The sequence below is a fragment of the Clupea harengus genome, chromosome 9 (assembly GCF_900700415.2).
Source record: "Clupea harengus chromosome 9, Ch_v2.0.2, whole genome shotgun sequence".
Taxonomy (NCBI): Eukaryota; Metazoa; Chordata; class Actinopteri; order Clupeiformes; family Clupeidae; genus Clupea; species Clupea harengus.
This window is the reverse complement of record NC_045160.1, coordinates 8114963-8129672: the sequence shown is the minus strand read 5'-3', so window position 1 is coordinate 8129672 and position 14710 is coordinate 8114963. Positions and strand designations below refer to the sequence as shown.

The 14710-nt window shown below is 40.7% G+C and overlaps 1 protein-coding gene across 2 annotated transcripts; it reads right to left on the bottom strand.

Moving 5' to 3' along the window:
* Positions 1–1489: 1489 nt before the first annotated feature.
* LOC105900714 (gastrula zinc finger protein XlCGF57.1-like) lies at positions 1490–12831 on the bottom strand. Of its 2 annotated transcripts, none has more exons than XM_012828070.3 (5): positions 12449–12831; positions 9692–9935; positions 3600–3673; positions 3386–3476; positions 1490–3306 (listed from the first exon to the last, which is right to left on the bottom strand). In XM_012828070.3, exons 1-5 carry the CDS (start codon positions 12647–12649, stop codon positions 1853–1855), a joined length of 2064 nt encoding a protein of 687 aa, XP_012683524.2. In that variant the 5' UTR covers positions 12650–12831; the 3' UTR covers positions 1490–1852. The 2 variants fall into 2 exon arrangements, with proteins under 2 accessions (XP_012683524.2, XP_031429104.1); XM_031573244.1 differs by lacking the exon at positions 12449–12831 and adding an exon at positions 8414–8543 and having other exon boundaries at positions 9692–9780.
* Positions 12832–14710: the final 1879 nt, after the last annotated feature.

The window sequence follows — 14710 nt, the reverse complement described above, 5'->3', positions numbered from 1 at the left end:
GACTCTGTGGGCTCGCGACTAGTTGACGCCGGGCTAGTTAAAAAGCCGAATTGGTTTAACTATAGCGTATTGTATTGTCACATGATCAAATAGAGACTTGACATTGGACAACAACATACATATTACCCAGCAATCATCATTGCTAATCACAAAAATACCAAAGAAAATAAGAACTGGTTCATTTCATTGAATAGTTTTTTGATAGTTTATATAGTGTATGTAGGATAAGCATATGGGGGGCTGTCGAACGACGCGTGTAAATCTTTGGGCCCGGCTACGGCCGCACCTACTGCACCCCCTATAGTTACGCCCCTGGATACGGCCTGATTTTGCGGATGTTGAATAGCGCAAAGCGGCAGGACCTGGAGACAGAGGCAATGTGGTCCGTGAAAGTCAGTTGGTCATCAATAATGACCCCGAGGTTTCTTGCTGTTTTGGATGGAACAAGAGATAAGGAGTCAATATTGATGCTGATGTTGTGGTGGATGACCTGTTTGGCTGGAAAGACCATCAGTTCCGTTTTGGCCAGGTTCAGCTGAAGGTGGTGATTTTTCATCCATGTGGATAAATCAGCAAGACAGTCCGAGATCCGCGCCGAGACAGTGGTGTCCTCAGGAGGGAAAGACAGAAACAGTTGAGTATCATCGGCATCCATGACAGGTCCACAACCCAAGTCAGAGGGATATGAATATCTGCTTGTTTGCATTGACAGATTTGATCTTGATGGGCATTCCCTCTCCAGATTGACAGTGCCAAGGGCTCACATTTCACATGACAGGTTTTCCAAGCCATTTTGAAAAACAGCAGATGCCACTTTGTAAGTCCTCCTCGGAAATTTCCCATGTCACCCTCAAGAATGCTTTGAAATTTCCGCCCATGCGCTCACCCCTTGATTCTGGGGTGGGCTACAGATCAGTGCCCCTTATCTTTGCTGTGCTCCTCACTGAGAGGTTCTCTTGCTATGCTCCTCACTGAGAGGTTCTCTTGCTATGCTCCTGACTGAGAGGTTATAGAGAAGCTGCCCTCTCCTGTCAGATCTAGGGTACTTAAACTGAGCTCTGTGATTAACACACCCCTCTCCTGTCAGATCTAGGGTACTTAAACTGAGCTCTGTGATTAACACACCCCTCTCCTGTCAGATCTAGGATACTTAAACTGAGACTTTATCTGTTCTAATCAGAGAAGCTGATGAATTATGTGAAGCCATGCTTTCTCACCCTTGATGTGCATCTCTGGAAATAAAATCTTGTTCTTGATTTTTCCTTCCATTGCCGGACTGAGGTCTGCATTCCTGTGGTATACAATTACCAACACAATGTACACCCTACTCAACCCGTTGAAAGTGTAAATGATGGTAATATTGTTTATTTAATTCATATTTTTTTTTTCTTTATGAAAACCCCAAATGTCCAAAAAGCTACTACAGCTAAATTCTTCCACCACTACTACTTTTGAACCATATTCAGTTTCACAGAATAACACAACAAACTTTTAAAAAACGTTTTTGTTTTTAATAAATAACAAAAATAACATTGACAATTTTTCCAAGTTGATTCCTGCATCCCCTGAGGACAACTTTTTCATGTTTGGGCTGAAAGTGAAGTGGAAATCCCTTGAATAACTTGACAACACATCTACAAAGACCTGTTTCGTTTCAAATTGAGAATCAAAGACCACAGTTGACTAAAGTTTACTTTGACTTAATTCACATTCTGGGATGCATTTAGTTCTCATCAAACAAGGCATTAATCACATCTGTATGTAGTCTTAAACAATTCAGTGGTTTAAATGATAATGTTTAATATAATTTTATAGCTTTGAGGTGTCTGTATCACAAGGATAAACTAGGAATTTAACATGGAACACACTTATGATCTTTAAAGTTTCTAACATAAGCAAACCTCTTCCCACATCTCTGGCAGAAATGTGGCTTCACCCCTGTATGGACCTGCATGTGCGCTTTCACATTATTAGCCTGACCGAATCTCTTTCCACAAACGTCACAGCTGAAAGGCTTCTCTCCAGTGTGGACACGCTTGTGTCTCGTCAAATTCCCAATCAGACGGAAGGCCATTCCACAGGTCTCACATTTGTATGGTTTCTCCCCTGTATGAATGCGCTCGTGCATTCTGAGTGCATTAGCCAGGCTAAAGGCCTTTGAGCACCAGGAGCACTTGAAAGTCTTTTCTCCTGTATGAACCTTCTGATGTGTGGTACATGCACTTTTCTGAGCAAAGGTTTTGCCACACACTTCACACTTAAAAGGTTTCTCTCCTGTATGAAGCTGCAGGTGGAGTTTCAGGGAGGCTACAGAACTATAGCATTTGCCACACAAATCACACCTTTGAGGATTTTCTGATTGTTCTCCAGTTGTTTTCAGTCTTTGCTTATGGACCCCATCATGTGTTAGCATGTGATTTTTCAGGGCATAATTATAAACAAAGGTTTTGCCACAGATGTCGCACATGAAAGGCTTTTCACCAGTATGTACCTGCATGTGACCTTTCAAGATACTCCTCTGGTTGAAACCCTTACCACACACCACACAAATGTGTGGTTTGAGACCTGTGTGAATCAGGTGATGTCTCTTGAGGTTTACGGCCAGCCCAAACCTTCTCTCACATACATTGCACGTATAAGGCTTATCGCCTGTGTGAACGACCTGGTGGGCTCTTAGTGTGCGTGGGTTTCGAAACGTCTTCTGACACTGTCCGCACTTAAAGGGCTTGTCCTCTGAGTGAACCCTCTCGTGCATCTTCAGCTGGCCTGACTGAGTGAAGCCTTTCCCACAGGTCTGGCACATGTAGGGTCTCTCTCCTGTGTGGATGCGCTGGTGGCTCACCAGACTCCGGTGGACGGTGAAACCCTGGCCGCATGTTGTGCAGCTGAAAGGCTTCACCTCGGCATGCACCAGTTCATGCGATCGCAGAGAACTTTCTTTATTGAACATTCTACCACAGGTCTCACAGTTGTATTTTTGATCATGTTGTAATTTGTGCCTGTTAAGAGCTTTTACATGCCAGTACTTCTTCCCACACAGGGCACAGTCATGTGGTTTCTCAGCAGACTTTCTGTAGTTCAAAACTAGATTACACTTATCTTGAGGGGAGAGGTCTGGTGGTGTGAGACTGATATTTACTACAAAGGACTTTCTTTTGGATAATTTGTCTCTTTCTGGCACAGTTAGTACGGCTCTACCCTCCTCCAGCCCAAAGGTTCTGTTCTGGGCACTTATGCTGTAGGATGGGGCTCTGCACACAGCTGCAGCATCCCTGTATCCCTGGGCATCAACAACCTCTTCGCTCTCTGCAGTGACAAATACAGACAAACATAAGAGAAGGACAAATAAAACGAAATTTAAGTCACACCAGTCTTTTAAAATTACCTTTTCTGTTCATAAAGACTTCTTCACTTGAGTCATCTTCTTTGTCCTTGCTTATGAAGCCTGTAGTGGAGTCAATCATTCTTTCAAGAAACTGAGTCAGACACAAAAGGTTATTCTGAGTGACATAATCAACAGCATCTCAACACAGGAAAAAAATACATGAAATCTGCCATGTGTGCATTAGCCAAGACAAGATCCATGTTGGTGAGCTTACCTCCTTCTCAAAGGTGCCTGTCTGCACTGGACGTTCCTCTGGGATGGTTTGAGAAGAGGAGGGGGACACCAACCCTGAGGAGAGAATTAAAGCAGAAAACTTTCACCTGAAACTTAACTACACCCACTGCTTTAACCTGCAACATGACTGAACTTGAAACATCACTATATCCACTGCTTTAACCTACAACATGACTGAACTTGAAACATCACTATATCCACTGCTTTAACCTACAACATGACTGAACTTGAAACATCACTACACCCACTGCTTTAACCTACAACATGACTGAACTTGAAACATCACTACACCCACTGCTTTAACCTACAACATGACTGAACTTGAAACATCACTACACCCACTGCTTTAACCTACAACATGACTGAACTTGAAACATCACTACACCCACTGCTTTAACCTACAACATGACTGAACTTGAAACATCACTACACCCACTGCTTTAACGTACAACATGACTGAACTTGAAACATAACTATACCCACTGCTGAAACAGGACTAAATACACTAATGCAGGAGCAACAATAGGTGGGGCTATCAAGTGTAACTGAACACAAGTTTTATCATCTACAGAATGCACTGCTACTTGTAGCGCTGCTACAAATGTGTTCTTGCTTAATGTCGCCATTGGGTGTAATTCAACTAATGAATGGTAGGTTTTGATATTTCCATCTGTTGATGTAACATTACTTACTTTTATCTACCTTTTTTTATTGTGGTTTAGTTCAGGGGCTCAGGCAGAATTTCAACTCACAGGCTACGCACAAGCAGTCACAGCGTGGGACCACCAACAACCTCAACTCACAGGCTACGCACAAGCAGTCACAGCGTGGGACCACCAACAACGCTAAATTGATGATGGTTATAATTTAATATGATAAAAATGACTGCCCTCTCAAAAATCTACCATCAGTATCAGTCATCAAATACATTGCGCCAGCAGTGCGCTTTCAACACAGTTTGTTTGAAGCCTCCCCATCCTCCAAGCTACACACGGACTGGAGCTGGAACCTTCATTTTGAAAACTACAATTGACCGATCGCCAGGGCCCCGCCCCCTTAGTTTCTGTTGCTACGTCCGACACAATTCCCGGAACTGTCAAGCCAAAAGCCATGGCGAGTGCGGGGACAAGCGTTATAGCTGTCAGTGTGAGTGATGATTTTTGGAGATATACCTCCACGATATCCTCCAGATCAAGGCAAAAGGGACTGCAATATGCAGTGGAAGGATATATCCAAAATATTAAGATCAACGAAGTGGACACAACAATAATCGAAGCAAACGCATACAGGTCTCAATAAAAAAAATGAGAAACCCCACGACCTCTTCATTAAATGCAACCAGCACAGCCTTGTAGACTAGTCATGTTATTTCACCACTGGGTAAGATCTGTATATAATATTTCAAGCTAGCTAATAACCTACAACGATTCTTTATTCTTATTATGTATTCCGTCTCTGGCGAGAGACTCTGGAGGTATCTATCTATCTAGCTAGCTAGGATGGTGACAATCTAGAGAACAGTACAGTAACGTACCAGTGTGGATCAAGATAGCTGCTAGTGACGTTATTGTTCAAGGGATGTGTGTGCATGTTGCTGAAAGTATTTCACAGTCACTGTAGTGATAACTGGCTTGTAAAATGATGATCCTGATGTAATCAGCTTTGTATCAGATCGCCAGGTTATTGCTCTCAGGTTGTGCCTTATGCATACATTGGGATACTCAGGAGTAGGTTGCCCATTCACAAAATGCTACAAAGATTAAAATAAAAAAAACTTCATAATGGCCTTTTGTTCAACATTGATACAGTATGTTAAGCTCGAGCTAGTCTCTCCAACTAAAGTGTTAATGTTAAAATCAAAATGTTAATGTTACCGTCTGTAAAATTGCACGCTGAGCTATCCTAGCTAGCGATTTTAATGTTATGTCTGTAAAGTTGCACGCTGAGCTATCCTAGCTAGCGATAGCAAACGCCAGCAGCATAAATACAAAGTGTTAGATAAAAGTTCTGTTCAATGTTGTATCAAGCATAAATACAAAGTGTTCGTTAAAAGTTCTGTTCAATGCTGGCGTTTGCTATCGCTTGCTAGGATAGATCAGCGTGCAATTTTACAGACGGTAACATTACCATGTTGACGGTAACATTAACATTTTAGTTGGAGAGACTAGTTATGTACTTGTAGTGGTAATAATACAAGTTGTCATGAACCATAACTGTTTGGGGATGTTCTCTCAACTAGATAGTTAGTTATCATACCTAGCGATAGCGTAGTTCGCTAGATAGATATATAGCTATCTGCAAGCAGCTTCATTTACTTTGGAGCAGACATATGTGTGTTTTTCGGTATATTGAGTTGGGAGTGGGGTCTCCCACACTGTTTAATTCACCGCCGGCACCTTTCCTCCTGTGTTTTAGGCTTTGGAAATGCGGGGAAAAAACGACGCATCCCTCTAATCTCTGTATCAGAGCTACAAGTCCCGTAGGCACACTGTTTCACCATGCTGCTCAGACCTCAAAGTTGTCGGACCTTCTTCTCTTAGTAGCGGTTGCTAAGGTATGATTGGATGAGGGCCGTTCTAGGGAGGAGTTTCGCGATCGGTCAATTCCATTTCACCTTGCTTCCCAACAGCAAAGGGAGTCGCTCGCTGAGGATCACAGAGAAAGCAGGGGAGTCTATCTGTCTGAGCAAGTTGATATGCCGGCAAATCTTTCTGGCATTCTACCCACTTTCGACCTAGCAACAATGCAAGCAATATTCCGTTACATTTGAGTAACGCAAGGGGGTGACTTATCACCCTTCATACTCTATTTTCATATCACAGTAAGCCCTTACTCCAATGATGTCCTATTATTTCTTTCATGGCTTTGTGAAGCCATTTACCATACAAGTAACTGACAGCACACAGTCTGTAGCATAACAACCATAACAACCAGGCAGCAGTTAGAGGCAACAGTTTATAGCCTGAAATTTTCCCCCAAAACAACTCACTACCTAGCTAAGGACATTTTCAAACTATGTATACTATTTTAAAATGTAGTATGAAATGATAGCTAGCTACCTAGCTGAAGTTCCATCAACAATACACAAGTGTAACTTAGGATAGCTTCCTAAGCTACATAGCGAGGATAGGTAAGTTAACTGACATGAGACCTTAATTATGACTGTGCCATGAATTACTGCTCTATTCCAATGTATGTCACTATATTGGAAATACTTTCTGCCAGTGACTGTATTGCTTATTTGAAATGTCTTGCGGGATTCTCTCTAGAACGATTCTGTCTCGATTCAGAAAAGTTCATAATCGATTTTTTTTTTTTTTTTTACACATCCATTTTGTGTTGAAATGCAAGCTGCATCGATTATTGCATTGTTCATTGAAAGTCATAATTGTGACAAGGAAAAGCTTTTTCTCTAATAAAAAATAGAGAAGGTAATTCATCTGTTGATTTTCTTTAATTATCAAACACAAAGTAGGAAGTGATTTGAGACTCTGAGTAGCAAACTCAAATGTTTTAAAAATCGACATGCATCGATAATCGTTTTATCGGTTTAGAATTGATAATCGGTTTTGAATCGATAATCGGTTTAGAATCGATAATCGGTTTAGAATCGAATCGTTGACCACTGAATCGGAATCGAATCGAATCGTGAGGTGCCAAGAGATTCCCACCCCTAATGTATACTGTGAATTTCCCAGGAAATGTAATAAATAAATTGTATACAACAGTTCCAGTGGAACAATGTATTAATTTCTGATTGGTCAAGAGGCATTCCCTGAATGAGGATATCCTGGCACAACCTCAGCTCTAATTCCAGGCACTGAAGGTGGCACAAGCACATCCCCACCTCATATCAATCTACTAACAGATGGTGTCACAAGTGTGCTTCGCTCAACCCTTGACACTATAGCACCACTGAAAAAGAGAAAAAGAAAACAAAAAAGACACCCCATGGTACACTGATCAGACTAAAAAGGCACTTGCTGAAGCGAAATCAGCCTATTATTCTTCATTCTCTTTAATACCATTTCTAGACAAACAAAAACCACAATGCCACTATCGAACATTCTGTTACTATAACCTGTAGCAGTAACAATTTAATAACCTTTTTCAAAATAAAATGTTCACAATAAGAGGAAGTCTCCACCCCCTCCATGACCCTGTAGCTCTTTGAGGATGACTACCTCTGTAACACCCCCACAACATGGCGCACTCTTAGAATCTTTCACACCTATTGGCCCCCCTGAACTCACTTCCCTGATCTCCTCATCGAAATCATCAACATGCCTACTAGACCCCATCTCTACAAAACTGCTTAAACATGCACTGCCCTTATTAAATGAGACACTACTTAAAATAAAATAAAATAAACAATTCACTATTTTCAGGATACATTCCACAATCATTCAAAATGTATCATTTGTTAGACTCTCAAAAGACCTAACCTTGATCATGATTACCTGGCTAACTATAGGTCTATATCCAACCACCTTGTCTTGTCAAAAATACTTTAGAAAGTAGGCTAATAACAAAGCATGTCACTTATTTTTGACATAAAAAAAATATTTAAAAAGACCTCCCATCTGGATTTAGATCCCACCAAAGCACTGAAATAGTCAAAGTTCTGAATGACCCACTAATCTCATCTGATCATTGGTGCATTTCGGTACTGGTTCTTCGAGACAATTCTGCTGCTTTCGACACTATAGATCATCATATTTTGCTACTGAGACTTGAACATGAGACTATCATGTTGATATCAAAGGCTGTGCCCTATCCTGGTTTAGGGCTTACCTTTCTGACTGTCTTCATTTCGTTCATGTCCACAATGTGCCATCCAATCAGACGAGAGTAAGTCATGGAGTTCCCAGAGGCTCTGTGCTTGAACCCTTGCTCTTCTCTTTGTACATGCTACCCTTAGGTGCTGTAATAAGGAGGCAATGCATTAACCCCCACTGCTATGGTGAAGACACCCAACTTTACCTAACCATGAAACCTGGCGAAATTGTACAACTACCTAAGATAGAATGTTGCCTGAAAGATGTAAACACATGATTGACTAACAACTTCCTGCTCCTTAATTCAAATATAACTGAGGTTATGCTTGTACGCCCTAACCAACTGGGAATAACATTATCAGGCCATCTACCCACACTCCATGGTATCTCATTAACATCCAACACCAGTACCAAAAATCTCTCTGTATTATCAACCAAGACCTCTTAGACCTCCAACATGCAGAAAAAACGAATCCACACTTTCAATACTTCACAACTAGATTACTGTAATGCTCTTCTGTCCGGATGTAGCAACAACTCACTAAAGAGCCTCCAACTAATACAGTACTTGCCTCTCTGCACTGACTCCCTGTCAAAAGTACAATTGATTTCAAAGTGCTCCTTTTTATGGCCCTAATCGGCTTAGCCCCAAATTACCTCAAAGAATTGGTCATCCCCCCGATTGGTCACCAAGACCTCTTTGTTCCTAGAGTGCAGGTCTCCTTTTAATTCCAAGATCAGCACAATAGGAGGCCAAGCGTGCTATCGAGGCCCACTCCTGTGGAATAACCTTCCTGCCGCCACCCAATAAGCGTACACCCTTTCGATCTAGATCTAGATCTTTAAATCTAGACTGAAGACATTCCTCTTTAGTGCATCCTATAGTATGAATAATGCATCAAAACCCGGCACCTGCCGCAACACACTGCATACTTCTTGTCAGCCATGTTGTTGTGTTTAGCAGCAGTGGGCTACAGTCAGCGCAGTTTGTACTCTCACCAGCCAGTTGTGCTCTGTTGTTGCATCCTGCCACCCTTGTTATCCTTCTAAATTCTCATGTACCATATCAGCCAACCATAATTAAACATCTCAACAAACCTAAACATAAACAGAATTCCCACACACCATGCGGGGCATCATTGCTACCATCAAAAGTTTTCTGATTCATTCAGGCTCTGTAAAGTGCCTTGAGACAATTTTATTGTTTTGGTGCAATATAACTGAATATGAGAATGGGACTTAAGGCAGAAGTGTTCAGTGTGAGGGAGGATAAACGATGAAGATGAAGGTCTACCTGCTCCTGTTGCTCTGGTGTGTTCAGTCCGAGGAGGGGCTTTTAGACGTGTTGTATGCAGGTCCTTTACAGCAACATCCTTCTGCTTCAACTGCATGTTTCCGAGTGTCTTCTTTAGGCTTTTATTCTCCTGCATACTTTGCCGAAACTGCTTTTGCAAAACTGCACAGCACTCTGTGAAAACTCTGCTGAGCTTGCGTACAGCCTCTTGTCCCACCATTTCCAGTAAGGAAGTAATACGTGTCTGCAAAGTAGAATTAAATATGAATCAGCTGAGTGGACGTAGAAGCTAGTCAGTTAAAGGTTAAAGGTAAATCTGAGGAAACATGTCTCGGTTGACATTTCAAGGGACTCAAGAAACTCAAGGATTTGCCCCAAGTAAAAGTTTGACCCTGGGCCCCTTACCCCCAACCTCCACCCCACATATCATAACATATCCTCAAAGTACAAGCAACTCAAGTTGGAATCTGGCGTTACCCCATGCAGAGATCATAATGTCAAGCAAATTTCCATAACTTTTCCAAAACTTTCTGGTGTTAATTTTTCCCCCAAAACTTCTCAAGGCCTGGAAATTGATATTTTCAAAATTCCATGACTTTTCCAGGTATTTTATGACTGTGTCAACCCTGAATGAATTGGCAAGATCAAAGCTACATAATAACTAAACCATTTCTATATTTTTGTTCTACAGAGAAGTAAGCTATAGGCAGTCCCTCCAGGATTGAAAATGGCAGTGCATGCACACTGTTCCACAAAAAAGGACATGTATTAGAGTGAATTGTGAAGGGTTTGTTTAAAGCTGACCTATAGCATTGTCGAGCAATCAGTTTAAACTGAACGCGTCAGACAAGATTACAATGCAAGAAAAAATATTGTTGCAGATGATTGTGTTTACCAGGGGTAAACTTCTTCTGTTCTTCAAAACAATACAATTTGTTGACACTGTAGCTTGTCAGACCCGTTTTAAAAATGCCATAGCCACATCCATTCAAACTGTGAATCAGGGTATGTGATTTTGAGTAGGGTTGGGTACCGAGAACCAGTTCCAATATGGCACCGGTTCTTATACAACCGGTACCTACCCGGACCAAAATGCAACGCAGATTTCGGTGCTTCCTTTCGGTGCCTGAGCCGATTGAAATAAATAACAGCAACAAATCATGCAGTTAAATGAACAAAACATATGTAAAATGTTGTCATATGAAAATGAATTATTTCAGGCTGCAACATGAAACACGGAGGCTGGTTCCAAAATAGTAGAAAACTAGCGATAGCTAACACTACATGTAAACTTTGGCTCACGCTCATTGGTGTTTCCATAGCAACAGTCTTGTGACAGCAAAGAGCAGGCAGCATTTCACAGAGCAAGCACAAACAGAGCTAGCCATCAATTTAACAGAGAAAATGCCGAAAGGTAAACGGTCAAAAGTGTGGCTGTATTTCGCACAAAAAGATTCAAACAACGCGACGTGCAGCAAATGCAACAAAACAATTGCGTGTAAAGGGGGGAGAGAAGGCAAGAGTCAAAAACAGATCAGCAACCGCAGACTGAAGACTAAACGGAGATGCCAGCAAAACTAAACCTAGTCTCTTAAAGGGGCAGTACAAGTTCACGTACTCAGTGTGTTCAAATAACAAGATTAAGTATAAACAAGATAGAAAAGATAGCTATAAAACAAATCAGAATATGGTGAAATTTCATTAAATAAATGCAAACAAAATAATACATTTTTGACTCCGAAGGCAAATATGCTGCAAAAGAATTGCTGAAGTTTGAAGCTGTAGTGTGTGTACAGAGTGTGTGTGTGCTTTGTATTTTTTATTTTATTTATTTAAGTATAGTGTAAACTGTGGTTAACAGTTAATATATTGTTCATAGTTTGAAGTTAAAAAGTTTGAAGCTGTAGTTTGAAGAGAAGTGTTTTGTATTTACTTATATTTATAGTATACTTTAAACAGTTAATATATTGTTCCATTTGAAGAAAATGTTTTGTTAAAAAAAGCCTTTTTGTAATGTGTGCGTGATAACCCAGCAATGCACAACTAACGTTAGACATACATTTGGAAATACTATTCTCTGCAGGTAACATTAGGTTACTTCACTGAGCAAAAGACTAGTTATACATTAAATCCTGAGAAAAATAATGGGACACCAATGGAGCAAGGGCTTACTCTGACATCAATGAAGTGAGTGACGTAATTTGGGGGTGGGTGGGAAAGCTCTCTCCAGTATTTTGAATATGGGCTGCAGTACTGCATTTTAAACGAGTGCCATGTTACATATTGGTCCTTTGACAAGTTGAACTGCTGACCTCATATAGGATTGGTCAGTCTTCTCCAATTTACTATGGAGCAGTGGAAAGCACCCTATAATCTTTGGTTCTAATATCCTACCAGAAAAGGGCTTTGGAACTCGCAGTAACTGTATACTTTTCCTAACAACTCTATCGTAGGTTTACATGCCTTGACAAGCGTGATAACCCAGCAATGCACAACTAACGTTAGACATACATTTGGAAATACTATTCTCTGCAGGTAACGTTAGGTTACTTCACTGAGAAAAAGATGAAAGCGGCAACGTTACATTTTGTTTTTAATTTGAATGTTAAACTGACTTGTTTTCCATAACTAGCTAACGTTACCATTAGCGAACATCTCTAAAGTTTTGGGACGTGCGAGGGAAACCGCATTAGCTTAAATGACAGTTCAAGCTATCTGTTCATGAAGACAACATAAAGTTAATGTTACTTGACTCACCATCTGACCGTTTTTCTTTTCTAACTCAGGCGTGTGTAACGTTACTTTGGTAGTGCTATGGCTGTCCTCACATGCTGTTGACAACCTTACTTCACCATCGCCGCTTGACGTTACAACTTTGGCGATTTCTATTAGGGCCGCATGAATCAACTCCTTAATGACAAAAGTGATTTCCGTTTGGAAGACATCTGGAACTGACATATTTTACGAACTATTTCAGAAAATAAACACTCAACGTGAAATCTAAGGGTGAACAAGCTGAAATATTCCTTGCCAGTGTGTAGTCAGCGGCAATAACGAAAATTTCAAAATGGCCGCCCTTGGTAAATGTTTCAAAATAAAAGTCCACAACTTTTCCAGCAGCCGGTGACACCAGCAGTGTAGGTTCAGAGTGTAAAGGCCGAGATATGCTTCTACGACTGCGTTACTGTGTGGCCACGCAGTCGTTTCGATGGAGTCGTGAACCTTTTAGTTCTCCATTGGTTGGTGGGTGTCGCAAAGCAATTCACCGCCAGAACAGTAGGGGAGGCGTTTTTTTATTCAATATTCAACAACACCAACCATTGTACCACTGATCACACAAGGTTCACACATGGTAAATTTGCCATACTCAAAAGTGGTATCTACAGTTTTGTGATGGGCAAGCCTAAAGAGGCCCCCTACTGTCCCGACTGAACGCTCATCGGCCCCCATACGAGGTAATTTGAGTTTGAGACCCCTGTGCTGGAGTATACATATTGCTAGAATACGTCATAGAACGTGTCGCGTTTTTGACGTATCGACTCCTCATTTGTTAGGAGTTGAAGGGCGTCTAGCAAGTTTGTATACCCCCACCTGTCAAACTCGGAACATCCCACTACTAGGAAAGCGGGAGATTTTGAGAGCTCCGAGAAGTGGGTTGGTTTGACGTCACTCTATATGACAACGTTTGTGGTGAAAGATAAAAATGTACCTGCTCTGCACACAAATAAGTCACTTCATTGTTGTTTTCATAAGCTCATTGTAATGTTAAACGCTACTCCATTTAGTTTGACTTTCTGTGCGACCGGACGCCATGGTTGTTCCTTGGCAATGTGGCGGTGAAAAGCGCCAAAATAAAAGTCCACTTCCAAGTTATGTTTTAAAATCCGCATTGATCAATGTTTCAATGTTTTGCACTTCTGTGCTGCTAACAAGCCTAGATAATTGTAGCAGTGTATATTGCAACTGCTAATTTTGTAATTTTAGCTGATTAATCTGCCAAATAATCATGAAATAACAAGGTTGCCAACATTTAGGTCTTATCATGTATTTCCCCTTTTAACCTTTTATAGATCAACAAATCCAGAAAGTTGCATTTCTTACCAGGGGCCACACACCTGGACAAATTAGTTTTCATTAATACCGCTAATGAGTTATAGGGCACCATATACATTACTGGATAAATTGAGCTACTATATAAGACCTGCAATGTTTAATATGAATAGTCAGAATACAATTGTAAGTTGAATATTGTTTGTTACACTATTATGTTGCCTATATAAATATGGATATGCCATACATAGTGTTAACACGCACACACAAATACAGAAATACAGGCCTAATTAAGGCTTAGTTATCTTTCTATTTTCTAAACGTATATGTTATGAGAATTTCATTTCACCCCAATATCAATGTGGAACAATTTGTTTTCCCAGCCACACAATTTGAAGTTCACCATAGGTGATTGTAGAGACCTAGTGTATTGGTATGTGATATGGCTGAGGCTTACATTGCCCTGGTACCTGGTGATTCAACCCTTAGTATACATATGTTTTCTCAAACTACATGTTATGAGTATTTTGTTTGCCCCTGTTGCCATTGTACTAAGTATTAAGAAGGTATTTCAAGTATTTTTTCCCAGCATGGCCTGCATTTGTTGCACATGTTTAATGTACTTTTGGGAGCACATGTAGTTGGTTAAATCAGTATTTTTTCTTCATTCTGTAATTAAAGTTAAAGTTCACCCCCAGGTCTGAGCCTAACTACACCCATCATTTTGAAAAATGCTAAAAGGTGGATAAGGGGATGAGAGGGAGAGCGGGGAGGGGTTGAGAGTTTTAACCAAAGACAGTTGAGAGTCAAAACCAAATTTGAGAACACTAAAAGGTTGACTCATCCAGCATTGGCCTTGGATGATTGGGGAATATTGAGGTTTATGTAAGGGTAGGTTTAGATTTGATTTAAATAAAAAAAATGTTTTACTACATTCCTTTTACTCTCATGTTATTATTGCTGATGACT